Source organism: Echinococcus granulosus (assembly GCF_000524195.1).
Source record: "Echinococcus granulosus chromosome Unknown EG_S00075, whole genome shotgun sequence".
NCBI lineage: Eukaryota > Metazoa > Platyhelminthes > Cestoda > Cyclophyllidea > Taeniidae > Echinococcus > Echinococcus granulosus.
Window position 1 is genome coordinate 319,217 of NW_020170455.1, and position 20,634 is coordinate 339,850.

Here is a 20,634-nt window from a genome sequence, read left to right on the forward strand (position 1 = left end):
TTTGGTCAAATTTAGGAAGCAAATGCTATGGAAGACACTCTCATGAGGCATTACACCACGTCCACCACGAATGTGTGCATAGGCAGCTGTACTTGACGTTTCGCAGGCTTGTGATGTTGAGACACTGCCAAGGGCTGATGGTGAAAGGCCGACGTTCGGTGCTGGGGGGAGGGCTGTCGCTAGAATTGAAGACGATTTTGGCATAAACTATCAAAATATTAATTCCAAATAGCAAAAGTACAAATGGCGTGGGAGAAACTTTACACTAGCCCTCACATGAAGATATCAAATGTTTTTCTATAGTGTTTAGCAAGACCTTCGTTATTCATTTCGCTTATTTTGACACTTTGATTGTACGTTTTACGCACTCTTATATGCCTATTCACCTGGAGGTATTTAAAGTAAATTAAACCACCTTATCTGTTGCATTAACTCGTCTGAAATTGTAAGTATCAGTAAGTTCGTCTCCTTTTAGAATCACCAACTTAACTTTGGACACATAAGCATAAAACCACTTTGTTTCAAACTTGCACTTCAGAATTATTGCCAATAAAATGCATTTTAAATTGTTTAGACATTTGGACCCTCACTGGCGGCTGCAGCTCATGCCGAGTCGGGTCTGGGTCATCCGCCAAATTGGTTATCGGATCCTTGAATTTGATTGCAGAAAGCAAGGGAATTTCAGCGCTTTTAATGGTTTTTACAGAGCCTATTACAAGATGAAAGCGTGGCACTTTTGCCATCCGCTGCTCTAAGTTAAAACGGTTTTGCGCATTTGTTTATGGACAGTGAATAAGCATCTAAATGTCAGACATTTTACGCATCCCAGCCTCTTAGTGAATCACTGACCCGTTGGCAAAATCTTAACCGAGTGGCACTCTAGCCTTGGAGGAACAATTTTTTACCCAGCACTGCACCAATACAGGAAATGATTGTGTGGTATGGGGTGTTAGCGTGCAGTGTTGAGTTCACAAATTTCCATTGTTGCAGCAAAGAAAACCGTAGCAAACCCTTACCGCTACTTCAGTGCATCTGAAACTGACATTAACGCATCCAACTAAACTCCACTATTTCCATTTCCACGCCATCCGAACTCAAGCCTGACAAGGGGAGTCAAAGTTAGCCGACAGGAGGAACACTAACGATCACTTTTAAAAGATAAAATAATGCACGTCAATTATTGTAAAAAACTGGTTTAGTGCTGTGAACGAAATACTGAATTATGACTCCAACAAAATTCCCATGGATGCGAATAAAATGGAGCGAAAGCATCAGTCTGAAGCAAACTATATTGCAGCCTACAATGAAAAAAGAGCGCTCAAGGCATCTTAAGGGAACATAAGATACTTAAAACACCTTTTTCCTTTTATTTTCCTAATTAACATTCTGAATAGTCAAGTTATTAAGAGGTTATTGTTAAATGGATGCGACACTGTTAAACTGGGACACATTAAAACAAAAGTGGGATGTAGTGGCTCCTTTTCCTTTAGAATAGACTGGGTTAACGCACCTAATACACATCAATTCTTGATTGGTTTAATGATGGATTTCAATACATTAATTGATTTTTTAATAATTAGTTTTGGTAAAGGAGAGCTTAAGGGCTACTGCCGTGGCCTGGCGACCAAGGCGCCCAGTGGAGGTACAGTAGTGGAGCCCCTAAGCTCTTTTACAGGTCGGCAATGCATTTTCTGCCCGAGTGTTACGTCTTCTTTCGGAGCAGTCCATAAATTCCAAGGCAATTTAATCCCCTTTCCACCATTTAATGAGAGATCGAAGGAGGAACAACAACCTCCTGCAAACACTTATTTGCGCCAACACTTAGGTCGGTATTATTTTCTTATGGAAGTGTGGACTAACTGAATACACTGTTTTGGGACATATCACGTGATTCGGATGGCGCGAATTCCATTTGTTCGCCATCCACTCGCCAATAAATGCACCTTCGCGGGGCAGTTTTTGTTGTCCAAGTTTTGACTGTGTGAAGTTGTCCGGAAACTGCAAATCTTGGCACCCAGCTTAGCCGGGCCATCGACTGGGGGCGTTTGAATTTATGTTCTTTGTTTGTGCACTCACCCGGCTATTTCTAAAAAAAGGTGCAGCAACGCATTAATTTGAAGATTTAAAATAGGCTTCTTAAGAAGTAAGAATTCAGGTGACTTAAAACCTCTCTTTGGATGTTTCGAGATCGAGCATCAAATGATTAAGATTCAAGACTTGTTTTGTCTAGAAATATTTTTTCTACATTTTCACTTTTCACACTTTCGTTAAGGGGTTAATATAACCAATGCGACTTGCGTGAGTCTGAATAATTGGAATCAAAATAAGCTTGATAAAATTTTGATGATCAGTGTCAACAACAAAGTCCACCTAAATATTCACTTACTTTAAAAAAATTATGACTTTTGGGGGTAAAACCTTAAAAAGTCTTTAAATCCTACCAGATTTCTTGTCCCTAGATTGGAGAGAATGCTTTGTTTTAACTGTTGCGGAACGGAATTTGTGTTAACCACACACCTAACCACCCAGTTGCGACGGTTCGTACCTCCTCCTGGCTGCGTAACCGGGGAGGCACTCCTCTAGCCTGCAGCTTTTCTGTAGGTTGACAGTAAATCTTCTCCAGTATTAGCACAGTCCGTTGCAAATTCGGAGAAGACTCGGTGCACTAAAAAGGCTTGAAAGCGTGTTCAAAAAAATGACAAGTTGGGAATAAACTGAAGTTGTGCCAAGTTAAATGGTACATTTGATGGAAGCGCGATCTACAAATAATTGCTTTAGGCACTAAGCAAGTGAGGGAGATAATGGATCAAATTTACGATTAATAGAGTGATAAAGACCCATAAACAAACAATTCTATCGTAGTACCCTACAATTTTGATCGACGAGGATAAAAGTAGTGATCAAAGTTACAAAGAATTAAACCTGGGTAAAAAGCTCCATCTTGTTTAGAGCCGAATAAAGATTTCATGGACTAAATTCGGCATCTTATGTTAGCATAAACTAATAGGAAAGAAGACAATTACGAAAGCACAGTATCGTAGGCCATGGTGGATTTGAATTGTGTTTGCACGGCAATGGGAAGGGACTCGCACAAATTTATTATCCATAAATGTCTTACCCAACAAAACTACCAAGAAGGCCTCATCTTATTTTAACAGCTTTAAAAGAGCAATTAAATACGCCCATTTGGTAATGAGATTATTCCTATGCCTCCCCACTACCACAATGTGTTTGCAACATAATTTAGGAGCATTGGTTATGAGTATCGGATAGCCTTTCTAAGCAAAAATTTTCGCTCAATATAACCTCTAAAAATACTTATTATGAAAAAGATGTTTCTGTTAAGCTCTAAGAAGCCTTTGCTAAACTCCTACTATTTCATAACGGTATAGGAGAACAGGTACCAATACAGTACGGAAGAGTTGGAAGTCCATTGATATGGCCCGAATACCTTAAGGTAAGAAAATATGTAACATGGGGAGATCAAAGGGTCTAAGAAGTTAAACGTACAGTAGAACAAACTACCAAACCACTACTCCCCCATAGCTCAAATGTACCAACAAAAAACCTTACTGCAAAGCCTCCATTTTGTGTAAAACGGTTTAAACTTATTTAAATTTAAGTGGCTAGATTTTAGTGTATACTAAGAGAGCAAAATTCAAAAAACCGTGATTTTGTTTATATTCTCCAGAAAGTTTCTAGTGGCACTTTGGCTGAAGGCCATTTTGGTCTGCGTGAATTGAGAAGACGTATAATGGGTGCGATGTTTCGAAGCGAGCAGATGCAGCTATCCCAGTTGTTTTTGCATATTGACTCTGCGTACATGTGTATTGTGGAACTTGGTGAACTTGGTGTTGTGCAATTCCGCGATGTAAGAGGTTCAGTAAAATCATTTTTCCACAGACGAATGCTGAAAGGAATGCATTTCAACGGAAATTTGTCAATGAGGTTCGCAGATGCGATGAAATGGAGCGCAAACTAAGTATGCTTTATCTTTAGCCGATGAATACCTTTAGGATTTATGCTGAATGAGATACAAGCAAACAAATTGAAACTTTATGATAGCCCGGAAGTTCCTGAATCACCAGCTCCAAGAGAGATGATTGACATGGAAACTACTTTTGAAAAGTTGGAAAATGAGACGAAGGAGGTAAATGCAAGCATTGGAAATTTGCGTCAAACTTATTTTGAGCTTCAAGAAATGAAGCATCTTTTGCGGAAAACGCAAATATTTTTTGACGAGGTAATTTAACTGTTCGGATAAGCTATCATGATCGCGTTCCTACATTTTTTTGTTGCAAATACTTTATTGCCTATTGCCTGGTGTTATAGTTCAAATAACAACCTAGACTTACACCTCCAATATGATCATGATTTGAATTGGATGTATTTTCTAGGCTTATCAAACGCCAACTTTTGCTACTGACGAGAATTTAGGTCTTCTTGGAGAAGAAGGTGGTCAGACCACATACAGTGGTGCTGAAATGCACTTAGGGTTCGCCATTTTGTGCATGGATGTCATGTGTATATCTTTGTTGTTGTATATGCATTATATATCACAAATCTCCTAATGGCGTTGAAACTTGAAACACAAATAAGATTTGAGATGTAGATCCAAGGTTTGAGCTGCACATGTCCGCTAGATTTTGAATACTTGCGCTCTGGGACTTCATTCAATTTGGTGTCGTGAAACCTTCAGGATGGCTTTGCCATGTCTATTCAACCATGTCGACAACTCGGCCGCCTAAAAGTGTTAGTAGAACCCTTTGTTAACCATTTGGTTAAATGATTCCAATGGTTTTGTTAACATTTTATTATTTTCGCTATTTTGTTGTCAATGAGTGTTGTCAACTTGTCCATTTCCGGCTTTTGCAAACTCACCATTTTCATCCCATCGATTTCCCAAATTTAAGTTCCGTTGCTGGTGTCATCCTGCGCGAAAATTTACCCGCTTTTGAGCGGATGCTATGGCGTGCCTGCAGCGGGAACGTTTTCCTCAAACAAGCTGAAATCGAATTGCCCATAGAGGACCTACTCACGGTACTCAGTACCTTTTTTCTAAGATTGATGTCGCATAGTTAAACACCAATTTTTCGAACCTTCCATTGTCTTTTAGGGTGAGGAGGTTTACAAAACCGTGTTCATAATATTCTTCCAAGGTGACCAACTCAAAATGCGAGTGACCAAAATATGTGAAGGGTAATTACATTTATTCTGTTAGAAAATCATATGCTACTATGTGCTCAAATTGTTTGAAGGTTTCTTTAATATAAAAAAAATGGAAATAAATTTTACTATTGTTCTAAATATTTTTCCAGATTTCATGCCACAATATACCCCTGCCCCGAGTCTGCGGCCGATCGTCGGACAATGCTGATTGATGTGGTTCAAAAGATCGATGATTTGGAAACCGTTCTTACTCAAACGCAACAACACCGTCAGAGAATTCTTGAGGCCGCGGCAAAAAACCTCAACAATTGGTTCATTCGAGTGCGCAAAATGAAAGCTATTTACCACACGCTCAACCTCTTCGACCTGGACGTCACTACCAAGTGCATGATTGGGGAATGTTGGTGTGCGGTCAGTGACCTTGATCAAATCAATCTAGCTCTATGTCGGGGCATGCAAAAGTCGGGTAGCACCATCCAGCCCATCCTCAATGTTATGCCAACGAAAGACCCGCCTCCGACATTCCACAGGACGGATAAGTTCACTGAGGCGTTTCAGGGGATTGTCGATGCTTACGGAGTGGCAACGTATCGGGAGGTAAATCCGGCCCTCTTCACTCTGATCACATTTCCCTTTCTTTTTGCGGTGATGTTTGGTGACGCGGGACATGGGTTGGTTATGTTTCTATTTGGACTGTGGATGGCTTTGTGGGAGAGACGTCTGATTGTAAGTCTACTTTTGCATTAATTCATCTCAACACTGTTAATTATCCATCCCTATCTGTCTGTGCATCCACTTACTAATTCGTGCACCCATTTATCTTGACCCCTCTTATTTCTCCCGTATCCACCCATCTATCCTTTCTTCCACTTCCTAATCGTCTTTCTGACCTAAGGATAATAAATATGCATCACCTCATTAGATCTATGCAGCGTTTACACTCCCTTTAATTGGTCATTCACTCATCGTTCTCCTTTAACCCGTTATTCATTCATTTTCCGGTCTTAAGGCCATGAAAATCAAGGACGAGGTGTTTGACATCTTCTTCGGCGGTCGCTATGTGATACTTCTAATGGGTGCCTTTTCTATTTATACCGGGGTGATCTACAACGACATTTTCTCAAAGTCAGCTAATCTATTCGGGTCTTCGTGGTACCCCGGCTACGACAAACACATCATTTCGTCAAAGAGCCTCCTCCAACTTGAACCGCGCACCTCGGAGAACATTACCGATCAGATGTTCGCCGGTCAGCCGTATCCCTTCGGCATTGATCCGGTCTGGCAGATCTCCAACAACAAGATTCCTTTCATGAATTCGCTCAAAATGAAAATATCCATCATCTTAGCTGTTCTTCACATGATGTTTGGGGTTATTTTGAGCTTCTTCAACCACAAGTTAGTTGTTTCACAATAATATTCACAGCCTTAAATGATTCAAGTGGATTTTGTCGTAACTAACCTTGCTGTTGAATGTTTTGAAAAGATTCTTCAACAACACGCTATCGATATGGTGTGAAGCCCTGCCGCAACTGCTATTTTTGGCTTCCATTTTTGGCTATCTTGTGATTATCATTTTTTACAAATGGGGAGCTTACACAGCTGATGAGGCCGCTACAGCACCCAGTCTCCTATTGAGTAAATGGGCACATTTGTATTCTTACCTTCCTAGTGCTTATCAACATGTTCAGGTTCAACTATGAGGTAAAAGGAGGTGCTGGTGATCCGTTTTACGGAGGACAGGTGAGTGATTAGAGTTGGATACCTCATTTCTCACCTCCAGGCTGTTATTCAATCACTTCTGATGCTGGTTGCCCTGGTGTGTATACCGTGGATGCTCCTGTCAAAACCCCTCATTCTGCGATGGCGTTTCAAGCGTAGTGTGAGTTTAACTCATTTTATTCTTTTAAAAATCTTGGGGGAAAAGCTGGACACTCTAATAGTTACCCCTCCTGGGGCGATATCTAATAAAACCGATTCCTTTACTACTTTACATTTCTTTTTGGTTTCTAGGTTGATTTGAATCAAAGCACACAACCCAAACCAACACCACCACCGAGGCCACCAAAACCAGACTTCAGTGATGCTAGTCAAGGCAATGGGGGTTCAAAAGGACCAGATACTGATTCTGCAGTGCAAGTGGTAACTACGGATGATCATGATGGCAGCTTGGAACATGTAAGCCTGTCAGAACACAATGGAAATAAATATGGAAAACTTGGGTTTATGAATTTTAATAGATCTGGAAGTGATCTGAGCTAGTGTTGCAGTCAGGGCGGTATTGGCGATAAAGAATTCTTAAATTCTTGACTTTCAGTTTAATTTTGGTGAGTGCATGGTGTATTCGGCTATTCACACAATTGAGTATTGTTTGGGATGTATTTCCAACACGGCGTCCTACCTTCGACTTTGGGCTCTGAGTCTGGCTCACGCTCGTAAGTCCTCATTTACCTGGTAATTAGAAATGCAATCTCATCAGCAAAGAAAGCGCGGAGTCTCGTGGTCATTTATTCACTCAAATGTTTTTTTTGCAGAACTGTCTGAAGTGCTCTGGAGTATGGTAATGCAAATCGGATTGAAAATTGATGCCTACTATGGAAGTGTTCTCCTATTCCTGATATTTGCCGCATGGGCTGGATTAACTGTTGGTGTGCTTGTTATGATGGAGGGCTTATCCGCTTTCCTTCACGCAATACGGCTGCATTGGTACGATTTTATTTTGGAAAATTTGTGCCAACTTTGTGCTTATGTGCATCATGTATGTAATCTCATTGTAGGGTGGAATTTCAAAACAAGTTTTACTCGGGGACCGGCTACCTATTCGAGCCTTTCTCGTTCAAGGCATATATCAATCTTCCCCTTACTGAACCCTAGATCGGTGAACTAGACTGAGTAAACGTTGTGACGGGTGTTATTCTCAATGTTAAGTGTTGTCAGCGTTAATCTGCGTTGAATTTGGTGTACTCAAGATTGTGTTGTGTTTGCTGTCTACTGTTTTTTGGTTGTTTTTGAAGCTGATACTCAGTCACGCTACATTGGCCTCTACGTTGAACTGGTTGCCTCTTTGAAAATAACCTTGAGACGGTGCAGTTATGCTTATTACAACAATTCAGGAGCAATTTCTTGGCAATGGTATGGTGTAGGGTCTATCTGTCAAGGCGTCGGGTTTGTCGCATGGTAAAGGGACGGTAAATATCGATAATAGGGGTTTCAAATTGACGGCCAGGAGAGAAGTGATGTCTTGGTTGGGAACTGGGGAGGGCCATTTCTAGACATTCGACTCATTTTTGACTTTTTAAATGCACCTTTTAATGGCAATTATTCGAGTAGGAAGTAGTTTGAAACGGTCAATTACCTACTGAAGTTGGGACTGTACGAGTATTACCATTTATGCAGACTACTTACCTGAAAGCAAAGTTTGGACTAGATACAACTTTAATTTTTTAGTAAGTTTGAACTCGACTTTGCACTGGAGTTTGCTTGCATAATTAGTGCTTTCAACCAACTTCTACTTCAACATAATCATTCAAGGTCCCAACTGTTATTATGCGTCAGGTTTGTATAACATGCCTTGGCGCGCTTGTTGCAACTCTTGACCGTGGGTTTTTGCACCGTTTCGTTTAATTAATCTTCCCAAATCTAGTTATTTTCTTCTGGAGACTTACTTCTTCAATTACCCCTGTTCAAAATCCTAACTTGGATCACCTTAGCATAGCTTTACTTTAATGTATGATTGTCTTATCTCTAGTACGTTATGAATTTTCACATTCAAATGTGCTTTACCTCAGTGCTACCAACGAAACCTATTGGATATTCATTTAGTTTATCTAAAAATATACACCCAAAGACATCTTCCTGCATTTACAAAACCGCTTTAGGTTGTTGGTACTGCAGTTATTTCTGTTTCACAATGTTCGTGCTTTTTCCCAATCATAATTGATATTATGCGCCATGATTTTTTCATTTATGATGCGAATATGGCGCACAGTAACAGACAAACTATGCAAAATAAAGACACTTCTGCTACTGTTATTTACTTCAAGCATTATTTTCTTCATGATGCTGTATGAAAGAATATGAAGCCTGAACTAAAAAGGCAAACCACAACACGCCAGTTACTGACGCGCAAAGTACCAGCAAGGAGGCCAGCCCTGTCGACCGGCATCCAAAAGGACTGCGCTCGATTACTAAACGATCTCCTTGTTAGCGAGGATATAATTCAAAGCATCTACAAAAACATTTCTAGTATTTGCTTCCTCCTTTTATCTAACAAAAAACACCTTAAGGTCAGCCTGCTGTTGACAAAATCATCAGACCCTGCTCAAGTAAACAAAGGAATGTCTCGAATTCTGTTAGTATACCGAATTCCTCAAAGGTTTGCTGTTATAATAAACCATTAATGGTAACATATGCCAACATTTGAATGTGGTAGAATGCTTAATAGTCTCTCATTTTCATTGTACTACTAAGTCTTCTTCGAAAAAATCCACTCCAAGAATGATCGATGAGGAACTATCTAAAGAGTTTCCTACAGTTTCTGATGCACTGGAATCGCCAATAGATTTTGCTAATCTTCTTCAACGCATCAAATCTGTAGCGAAAATTCTTCGTAAGGATACTTCTGCATGTATTTTTATGGTAATGCTCTTTTGAAGGCGATGCAGATTTGGAATTCCTCGCAAACGACGCTGAAGAAGCCGCATCGCGTATTCTGAAGACCAATTTAGTGCATCCACAAGTCGCGAAATCTAGTCGGGCATGCCAAACCCCTACAGAAACGCGATCTGTCCAGTCCTCAACGACTTGCGATGTCGAAGTTGGTGTGCAGTACAGTCCTGTGTAAGATCTTCGGAAAATGGACCTATTTTCTTATTTAGTTATATTTTTTCATAAATTTTCTTTCCACTATCATAGTCATGCAGAAAATTTCGAAAAGCTGGAACAGAACAACGGCACCCTTCCTGGATCAACCTACAGCCTGAACGGCACCACGTCGACAACGATTCAATCAATAAGAACAGTGAAAAATTCTGACATGGTATACCTTAATTTTCACCGCTTTCATCTGTTTAGACTAGTGCTCAGTCTACAACGGGAGGGAATCTGAGCTCGCAACTGAAGTCTCTCAGTCTAACACTGAACAGGCAACAGGTGGAATACGAAAAGCAGCGCCTCGAGATGAACCAAAAGGAGTTAGCTTTTAAAGTAAACATCAAATGCTCCAAACTCCTGTTCTTTAACATCGCTACCTGTCGTAGGAATAGCGCACAATAGCAATCAGTGTTTATTGCATTTCGACTGGTGGTAGCAATATTTTCTTTAACTTTTCCTATTGGCTAACCGGGCTAAGCCACTCACGTCTTTAATTTGCTTTGCGTAAAATGCTCCCTAGCCAGTTGTACGAATTGTTTATTTTGGTGAAAGTCCATGCCAATAATAAAAATAAGCTGCTAAGCAGCAATTTCAAATGACACTACACCTAAAACAGTAGATTTGTGATTAAAGCCGCCTTTTCTTTAGAGTAATTTGGACGCGATGGTGGATCAATTGAGGAATTTGGTTACAGAGAACGCTAATTTGAGACATCAGCTAGCCAGTAAGGATGCTCAATTGACTTCTTTGGGTCGCCTGGTGCAAAAAGTCACCACAAAACTGTCACAAGCTTCATCTACACGGGCACCCAATGCAGGAGATCTGTTTGAAAATCCCGCAGGCAGCACAGTCTCCCACGTATCCCTGCCTCATCACACTCCAGGCAGGTAAGGGTTCTGTTCCATAAAACTTCAATTATCAAAGTCTATTGAATAGTTATGTGGTCTTGGATCTATCCAGTCAGATTTTTAGCCTGATTTCTCATGAGTATTGGTTTAGGTAATGTTTGAAGGGGTAAAATTGTGGCGCCGGCCTGGTAAATAGTCATTGCTCCTAAATACTTTGCAAGGTATGGATGTCTTGAAATCGTTATGTACATATATATTTCCATCTTCCACCACCAAATTCAAATTACCTAAGCCACCTCTGGGCAGTAAGCTCTGACGCTCCATGCCACATCCCCTCCAAATGTTACTATAAAAAGCCAATTCAATCACATCTCTAGCCCATTAAGCAAATAAGCTTGATCCACTTTCACCAATTCGAACCGAAATTTTGCAAAATGAGTACAAGTAAGTACTAGAAAGCACATTTTATCTTTGCACTTGACAAGCTATGATCATGGCACCGAACCGTATCCAAAAATGCTTAACATTTTCCGTCACTCGAAGCGCAATTGGTGCTCAATCTGCTTTTAGTTGCCCTGAAATCCAAAAAAGTAGCATAACATTGCCGGCACCTCCGATTGTTGCCTTTATTTGAAGCCGCCTTAAGGACAATTTCGGGTCTGTCTCCCTTGTTGGCTATAATTCAAAACCTGAGTTCAAGGCAGTTCACAAAATTCGGCATAGCATTAATAGCCCCTCTCGTATGAATCATCGTGAGTTCAGATGTTCATTGAAACTTTTTTAGGAACTTTTTTTGTCATAACCAACTGGTCCATTCAAATATTGCACACGTGATAAAAGCGGAACCACAAGACATTGACATGAGTCCCCTTCATTTATTTGATGTTATTGTTTTTCAGTCCACCCAATCTCACCTTTCTGCGGTGTCCATCTCGAAACAGTGACCTATTCCTGACGCCAACGGTAAGAGCTCTGTATGTGTGACATCTCCTAACTTACCCCCTACAGATAGTCCCTTTCGAAGGTCTCGAAGACATCGACAATGACAACATTACCAGTGTTTCAGCCGTGGAGTCGCGACGATGTGATCAAACCGTGAGTCTGCCCTGTCTTTTGGCTTGATAATGCAAAATCCTAGGATTTTTAGGACCATCTTCGTGTTCCTTTCTTCCAGAAGAACTTTGAAGGGAAAAATCGCAGTCCCTCGGCGAGTTCACTGAGCTCTCTGCGCACTGCCGACATGATGCAATTTCGAAGGGGTCTGGCAGCTCTAGACGATCAGATCGCGAAACTGCGCGACTCACTTCATCTCAGCGGTTGACTTTAATGATTTATGTGTTTAATTGATACTTTGGCCCACTGTTATTCCCGAATTTCTATTTTATTTCCCAATTTTTGCCCAATGAAGGCGATAAACCGATAAAATTCGAGCGTTTGTCCAGTAAATACCAGCTATTATACGCAAAACTATGGATTAATATACTAGAATTCACTCGGAAATGCAATAGAAATAGACACCCAGAAGTTCTACTTGGTTTTTACCGGATGCAAGGAGGCAAACAAGTGGGGAATCTCAATTTCTGGCCTTGAATTCGAAATTCAACTGACCATGGATTCCAAGAACGGGGAAGATTTTACCACTACATTGGAAAGTACTTCACCAATGGATTCCACTGCACAACTATTCAATTTTCTTTATCTCCAAAAAAATGTAAACAATTCGAGTGTATACGGCTGTCTTCCATTCATAAATTAACGAAGATCGGGTGCGACAAACGAAACTAGTTTTTGGATAACGAACCATAGATAAGAAAACAATCATCCAAATTCGCCTCGATCATCCTAATTAAGACTCGGCCTGTTTCAAAACGAAATAAAGTAGCGGGGAAGATTGACGCTAACGTGGCTATTTGACTCTCGAATTACACCTTAAGAAGGGGCCTACAGGTAATTCTGCTGTCGATGTACACGAGGCTTCAACACTTAGGCCTAATTTTGCCTAATTGATCCCCCGTGGCTACATTTACTTGCATTCCATATCGCTATGGAATACAATCTGTTTAGGTGTTTACACAAGTAAGCAAGCTCTTTCAAGTTCCCACAATGGTGGCACCGAGTTCGCCTAACGCACCCATAATGACACTACTTCCAGACTTATTTTTTCAATACTTAGCCCGAAAAATAATGAGTCTCACATTTAAAGTTTAACGTCCAACAATTATAGCCAAAAATAAAACCACTCTACTCTGTCCATTGCCTACTTACCCTTCGGCTATCATTAATAACAACTACAGCTCCATTGAACACTTCCAGTCGATGGATTGACGAATAGACAGGGTGTCTCGTATAACAGACATTCAGACAAACAGACAGAGACAATGCGAATAAATGAGGTAGTCCAGTTCTCGAGTGCCGAGGAATGTAACCGACAGCAATTTGATCTCTAAGCTTCGAGAAGTCGCAGAAGTCGACCAACAAATTCCAGTGGCGGCAATGTTGCCTCACCGTCGGAAGCAAGAAAGTCGTCGGTGGTGAAAAAGAGCGTCGATGTCTTCTTTGACGCCACCGCAAACGCCTCAAATCGGCGCAATTCGATAGCCCGACCTTGTGCGAAGATCAGCGCCACGCCTGGTGGTCAAAGAAAAAAAACGAGTGAATGAACTGAAGCATTTCCCAAAGATTGAAAGAAAAAAGCAGCTAGCAAATGGATTATAAAAAAATGGAATCTCTAGCACAAACTGTTTCAGCATCCAATTGTTGAAATGGTTAGTAAGCATTAATTATCCGATTAGAACTAACACATCAAAGAGCGCATGAAAGCAGGGTAGGGTTGACAAGTGAGAGCACGATCACCTTCGTGCTAGCCGTTCGCCCCTACTTTTGGCCATTAATTAGCGATTTAAGGAAAGGAACGAAAAAATTAGACGAAAAATTGGACAAGGAGACAGACTCAGTGCCCCCTTTAAGAACCTCGAACAAAACGCAACCCATCTCAAAACATAACTTGTTAAATTGGTTCCAGGTATGCGGAAACAGGAAAAAAATCCTACCGGAATTACAATTCGCCCCAGTCCACAGATGTTCACAACAGGCTTCCAAGACGGTCATAATGTCATCCATTGAAATACTGCAATGGGAAAACAAGGAGACAGGGTAAACGGATGTAGTTGTGACGATGGGAAAATAGGATTAATTAATCGTTCGGCTTTGTAGTTTAACAATAATGTTGTCAGATCCGAGGTGAATACAGTCTCGAAACCAATTTGTAAATTGCACTAGAGTGGAACGAATAGCACTGCCATGAAATTTACGTGTCAACAGCACACATGACCTAAAGTGAGTGAACAAAATTATCTGTCTCGTGGAGTCATCGTCTACCGAGTGGATGGAGGCGTTCGAAAATGACCGTACGCCTGGTGTGACAAATGCCGAGCGTCCAAGGGGTCAAGCCGATTGCTGTCACAGCCACGGGGAACCAGGCATCAATCGTGGAGCCGATTTACCGCAACTATAATCCAGACGATTCGAGGTGTTGTGTGGAAGCCAAATGAGTGTTAGGTGCCCTTGTGAATGTTTACTAAACATGAATCAACAAATCATTGAACACAAACATAAGTTAACGCAATCCCCACTATCGCACCATCCCAACTTTCCCATCCAGTCACAAATATGCGACCAGTTATCAGTTTGCGGTAAATGGTTTTACCAAAACTTGACGCAAGCAAATTAATTGAGCTCAAAGAGATAAGGCTCGAGTGAGGAAATCTCAGGAAAAAAATTAAATTTCCTTATTTTTGAATAATAGTTGAACTGGTCAAATTAAAAACAGAGAGGATAAAAGCACACTGAACCACGATCAGTTTTACCCAGCGTGTCGTTTTAAATAGCCTGGTGACCTATACATTGTAGATGACACCTATAAAGTGTTCTTGTTATCCCTTTCACTCTCAAAGCTGAATACCCAGTTTTTCAAACTCACGGGGCTGTAGACTTCATAGCCGCAGCATATATCGCAAGGGCACGCTTAGCATCCACCTCTTCAGAGCGCAAAGAATTATACGGAGGCCACAGCAATAGTCGCGCACACCGTGCTCTCCACGCCTCCATCCCTCCGACTTCTTGAGAGTTAGGTGGCAATGACGGTGGAGGTGTGAGGATGTAGGGTCGCAGTCGGGCAAAGAGCGGCTCCACGCCGGAGGCGGAGAAGTCGGTCACGCCGACCGACGAGTCCACAAGGTGACGGTACGCAGAGGTGAGGAGATCAGCAGAGGAACGGAAGAAGAGTAGCAGGCGTTGAAGCACCTCCTGAAGGTCGCGGCAGATGCGTTCGTGCTAATGAGGAGGGCGAAAAACATTAGAGAAAACGAAAAAAAAATATCAATTGTGGTGGCCTCAGTGATGAAGTTGGATTCGGTGATTTCCGTGTTAGTGTTAGTGGTGACGGTGGTATTGGTGATAGCGGTGATTATTTCAGAGGCATCAATGATAGTGAAACGAACCTGTAGCCAGTCAGATGCTGCCGTGGATTTGCAGGTCTAGAAAATCACGAACGAGAAATGCTTGGTTTAAATGGTAGAGATGGCTCCCACCCTTATTCAAAATAAATATGCAACAGGAAGACACACCGTAGCGAGTTTCCGCATCGCCTCCTCCCATTCCTCGTAGGTCGTGCTGAGTTCCAGACACAGACTCACAGAATGCTCATCGATAAGAGAGACCTATCGTCAAATGACAGACATCAGGATCCACTAATGTGATCAGTTTTTTCTTCTCTTTTTGCTAAGCGCTTAATTTCCTTTCTTATTTTTTAATATTTCTAAGGAAAGCATAACCCCATCGTCCAGATTTAGGATCGTGATACGAATTTACTGGATAGAAAATTTAAATTGTGGAAATAACAATTAAAATTTATTTTATCAGGTAAACAAATTCTTAGTGAGATTTAAAAGTGACAATAACTAGGTAGATACAGGGAGCTCCTCGAAATATTTCAGTAGGTAGAATAATCAAAGGCTAAAACCTGTAATATCCTCCCCATGGAAAGCAAGCTTGGTGCAAGCGCCACCATCATAACACGGTTTGGCTTTAGAAGCAAAGTTTTTAGTCTTGGCCCTAATCACCTCCTTTTCCATTTCACTTTTCAGCTTTTATTTCACATGTAGTCACGTAATTGTCTAGAGCTAAGCGATGGCAACCATCACACGAAGCGATAGCATGGGAGCTATATGGCGGATGAGGGTTGGGACTGGAGGGAAGGTGGGGTTAAAGGTGAGGATAAGAGTAGAAGTGAAGATGTGGCTTGGGATTAGCCAGTATCGCTCTCCCCCCATCACAAAGTGCAAAGCCTCTCATGGGCAAGTTTTACAACACAAAATGAGGTCTTGCATTGCCATGAAAGAAAAGTTCACAACCAATGCTGCCTGTTTCAAATGGGGAAGTTGTTCTTGCACACCTTCCGGTTACATCGCGTTTTATGGAGTACATGGATGTCAGGTGTAATTGTCTGGTCTTCAGCAAGTGAATAATTCATTTGGAACAATTGAGTCCACAGTCCGCCACAAACAAAGCACACTTGATTTATTAGGGGTGAAGTGTTTAGTGCCTCAAGTGCCAGGAGGTAGTGTGTGGATAGTTTGGGAACAGCTAACGAAGTTTTCGCCTGCTTAATAAATTTGGAAATAAAAAGAACATTTCTCGTTGTATGTAAACCAGACAGAAAAATTCGTCTCCTAGCGGTGCATATTATAAGGCGAAATTAAGAGGTGGAGGACAAATTGATAGACCTCTTTCCCGTCCCGGTTGATGTAGTTCGTTATTCGCTTCAAACAGTGATGGAAGTTCTAGACACGTGTTTCTTCATTAGAATAGCATAGAGACTCTTTTTGAAAGTGATATACATTCACAGCTAGAATTACACTGTTTAAACCATTTCTGGGCAATGCGTTCAGTATCACATATCACACGAGCGCTACACAACAGGCTATGCAAGAAATTTCTGCATCGACACCAATGAAAGGGAACTAAACTGGACTCGTAAGGCAAATAGGTTTAAATCTCATCAACCAGATTCAACCGGCTTCTAGTGATATAAGGGCATTGTAAAGAGTACCGTACTAATGACGAACTGACGCTTCCCATTCGTGCTTTAAAGTGCATGCTGGTTACGAAGTATCCAAAAGTTACAACAGGTCATAGCAGCGACCTCTACAAAAAGTTTTCCGAACTTTTTGATCACCTAATATGCTTCACCTATCCACTGACGTATAAAATGCATCATTCGCCATTGCAATCGCAGTAAAAAGCTCCATATCCTCACATTCAATTACTGCCTTTCAAAGGCGATCTCCACTTCATCCGTCCCAAATATTGTAATCATTTTAAACAAGTTTAGGAGATGAAAATTCCTCTTTAGAATAGCAATTGTGTATGAAGCGTTCATTCGTAAAAATGTTTTGAAATAATGTTATCATCAAAATGGAAATTGATTAGGATTTAGAATCTCATTCCTAAGCACAGGGCAGTTGATTATCAAGTGTAGATGATGGTAAACATTTGAGGGTGGGGTGGATTCAAATTCAATCTTTAAGACTCAACGATTGACTTTTCTGGGAAAGCAAATAAACATTGGGACATCAACCAAATCCAGAAAGGACAATCAGCTAGGGTGATTAACAACAAATAGCCTTAACACTTAACGCACTTTAATGAAGTTTTCGAGGAAAAGACAGTTAAGAGTGCTTAAAGGTTAGTGATTCGGAAGTACGACAATGAAACAAAGCAGGAACAAAAAGGAAACAGACAATTTGGGTGGTTGGCGACGCCTCTTTTTAGAGAATGATCTTAGTCTTGGCCCCAATTTCGCGTGCGATTTCTTTGCGGAAGAGCTGTCTCAACGTGGCAAATATCCCAATTAAGATGAATTTACTCAAGAAACGGATTTAAGAGAGAGCGAATAGGTGTATATACAGCTGAAGTCAGTGTTGGTGCCCAGCAAATCACTTTGCATAAACAGTTTTGGTGTAACAGAATTCATTGACCCATGAAATTACCACAAGAGGGCGAATAACGAAAGTTTGCCCAAGGTTATGCTGAACTCAATGTCAAAACGGAGCTTTGCATATCAAATGTGCAACTCAAAAGCCCAGCTTTCTAATGAACTAATAAAATGAAGCTTACGCTGTTGGGATGAATTGCAAAGAAGGGCACGGGAAGAGCATCGCCCATAATGGCGGCAATTTTGTCTGAAATAATAAAAATAAGCTAAAATGAATAGGAACAAATTCGCTACTTTCTCAAACCTTCCCGCCTAATGTTTGCACACAATTTAGACAAATTGGAAGAGGAAGCATTCAGATAATTGTCTCTTCAATTTCTCCTGCCTAATATTCGAATGCAATTTCTTAAATAAACAAAATCTTGCACAAACTACCGAATCTACAAATCCCACTTAACTCTCCTCTGAGTCAGACAATCAAAAGTAGTAGCAGCAACAACACTAGACCAGATAACGAATGGAGAAAAAGACGAACAGTAGACCAAGGCAATTTTCCCCCAGACCAACTTTAAACTGAATTTCGCTTAAAATGAACCTCAACCATACAAATCTCCTTTAATGATAAAAATGCAAAATTTTCATCACCGTCTGAGTTCATTCTGATAGTAAATCTTACTGCGTAGATGACTCAAGAACAGAATGACGCAACTTATCTGCAGCCTACTTAAATTAGAGATCCGAATTTCGGAATCAAGATCGCTGCTCGGTGGACATCGAAAGAAGGCCAAATTTGCGAGTTCCACAGCCTGGAGAGTTGTGCGACGAAGCATACCCGAAAAGGTGTTCCTTAAACTGGTCAACAAAAGACGTAGACGATCAGCCTGTGCACTAGTCATTATTACTCGCATCGATGACTGCTGAAGAGACTTAAGCTGACGTTGGCAGGTCGTCCAGGCAGTTTCCGATGGCGTCTGATAAAAAAGAACCAGATCAACAAACTTGGAGAAAGGAGGGAGAATTCTGTAAGAGCCAGCTCTTACTGGAATTAGTAGTTGTTCAGGAGTGATACCAGCTGTGGAAGAAGCTTTGTCAGCTTCAGGAGGAGATACGAGAGCGCAGCTGCTTCTGGACATTCTCGAAGACAGGTTAGGTGGCTGCTGAGTTCCTAACTCTAGACTGCGTTCGAAGCGTCGGCGTCGGCGTGGCGGTTTTACCGGTGGCATAGGGGCCTCCATGACGTCTGGCACGCCGTTGGATGTGATGGTGGGAATCTTGAGAAAGGACGATGTGGAGGAAGATCGCTGGAAGCTTTTGGGCACAGCGTAAGATCCGCGCTTGAAAACTGCAGTGGGCTGCCCGTTGGTCTGACCGGGTAGGGAGTCCAGAGATCCACCAAACGTTGTCAAAGCCCGTCGACGTCGCCGGGAGCATACCGCTTGCGGTTGTATCGAGAGAGTCAGTTTTCGTGAATCTACTCCAAAAGATTACGAAATTTTAAGATAAATGAAAGCCAAATGGTATCTTTAACTAAACGGACGTTTTGGACTTTAACGACTCGACTACCACTAATGCCAATAAGAAGGGTACTTCCATATTAAACATGAACGCATACTCGATGGAGCTATCTGATATCCTTGCATGGTCGGACTGATGTTCGAAACAGTGCCAACAGTCACGTCAGCCGTAGGAGACGCATCCGTTAGCCACTTGACTGGACTCTCATCCCGCGAGGTCCATGCAACCAGGAGCTGTGAATTAAATCTCCGATGGAGCGTTGAGGGAGCTAGTAGTGCGACATTTGGCGCAGGATCTATGGCTGCGACGGGTGCGGCGGAGGATGAAGCGGAAAGTTGCAGCGAGAGCTGTGACTGTCGTTCCGCCACCGCATCTGGCACTGTCGGCAAGGCGACAGCCAGAAAGTCGCCTCCTTCTCCCTCTAACTCTTCCTCCTCCTCCTCCTCCTCCTCCTCCTCCTCCTCCTCCTCCTCCTCCTCCTCCTCATCGTCATCCTCGTCTTCCTCTTCTTCCTCTACGTCTTCCACTTCAAGCTCCTCACCTTCATGTGGAAGCTGACGTTGAGGTTGTGAGCAAACTGGTGGAGAGATAACAAATGGCTCCCCAGTGGCGATGGTAGTGTTTGGAAGACTACTATCTTCGCCGACACTGAAAAGGTTAGAAGGCTGGTTTGTTTGTTGCTGTTGCCCCTGGGACTGCAGCTGTGGTTCTGACTGTTGTTGATCATCACCTTCTTCGTGGAACTCGGTATGGGAGGTGATGGAATGGCCGCGCACGCCCCATGGGCATCGTGATTGGTCCTCCTCAACCAAAACAAGAAGTTGTTGTGAGTGCAGGATGGTACCATAGTAACTGCCGTGGTAACAACTTCTCAAATCTTCTAATAAGGGGTACTTCCGAATTTGTATGCTCTCAGTCTTCAGAACCTATATTATTGACATCCCGATGGAACGTGTACAAAGCTTCACACTAACCGCAAAGACTACAGTCTTGCTGGAAGGCTTACGTCTAAAAGCATCGGGCTTTCGCCGCACCATAAACATAAGTTGGTGCTAAAAATGACTGAAACTACAAAAGCTCTTAACAGAAGGGTGGTTAAAATTGTCTTAAATTTAAGTTTGGTATCGTATCGAGTAATGGAGTGAGACTAGCACAAGGCAATTTTAAGTCGCCCAAAGGGAACTACTTATAAAGCCAATGTCAAAGGCAGGAGAATCGCGAGTAAAATGTGACGACATA

General features: G+C 41.7%; 3 protein-coding genes across 3 annotated transcripts in view; 2 read left to right on the forward strand and 1 right to left on the reverse strand. All coding sequences in view use genetic code 11, as the record gives it.

The window, feature by feature from the left end:
* Positions 1-3,754: 3,754 nt before the first annotated feature.
* On the forward strand, positions 3,755-8,040 carry EGR_07369 (V-type proton ATPase subunit A isoform; the record flags this gene model as incomplete). Its single annotated transcript, XM_024496618.1, has 15 exons — positions 3,755-3,871; positions 3,904-3,982; positions 4,017-4,243; positions 4,398-4,495; positions 4,914-5,040; positions 5,117-5,199; positions 5,319-5,895; positions 6,179-6,564; positions 6,653-6,820; positions 6,858-6,909; positions 6,950-7,048; positions 7,180-7,344; positions 7,484-7,601; positions 7,701-7,872; positions 7,944-8,040. 15 exons carry the CDS (start codon positions 3,755-3,757, stop codon positions 8,038-8,040), a joined length of 2,565 nt encoding a protein of 854 aa, XP_024348997.1.
* A 1,623-nt stretch (positions 8,041-9,663) lies between these two features.
* On the forward strand, positions 9,664-12,207 carry EGR_07370 (hypothetical protein; the record flags this gene model as incomplete). The annotated part of the gene is made up of 8 exons (XM_024496619.1): positions 9,664-9,775; positions 9,822-10,005; positions 10,081-10,204; positions 10,240-10,371; positions 10,687-10,925; positions 11,786-11,849; positions 11,895-11,981; positions 12,061-12,207. The coding sequence occupies 8 exons, from the start codon at positions 9,664-9,666 to the stop codon at positions 12,205-12,207; spliced, it is 1,089 nt and encodes a 362-aa protein (XP_024348998.1).
* A 1,122-nt stretch (positions 12,208-13,329) lies between these two features.
* Positions 13,330-20,634, reverse strand: part of EGR_07371 (hypothetical protein) — a gene marked incomplete at both ends in the record, with an annotated part of 34,054 nt that continues 26,749 nt past the window's right edge. The window contains 10 exons of the mRNA XM_024496620.1: positions 13,330-13,514; positions 13,937-14,013; positions 14,866-15,218; positions 15,329-15,421; positions 15,512-15,604; positions 18,063-18,127; positions 18,605-18,878; positions 18,921-19,354; positions 19,493-20,321; positions 20,370-20,447. Of these exons, the coding sequence (XP_024348999.1) occupies positions 13,330-13,514; positions 13,937-14,013; positions 14,866-15,218; positions 15,329-15,421; positions 15,512-15,604; positions 18,063-18,127; positions 18,605-18,878; positions 18,921-19,354; positions 19,493-20,321; positions 20,370-20,447 (2,481 nt within the window). The remainder of the gene's footprint in view (positions 13,515-13,936; positions 14,014-14,865; positions 15,219-15,328; positions 15,422-15,511; positions 15,605-18,062; positions 18,128-18,604; positions 18,879-18,920; positions 19,355-19,492; positions 20,322-20,369; positions 20,448-20,634) is intronic.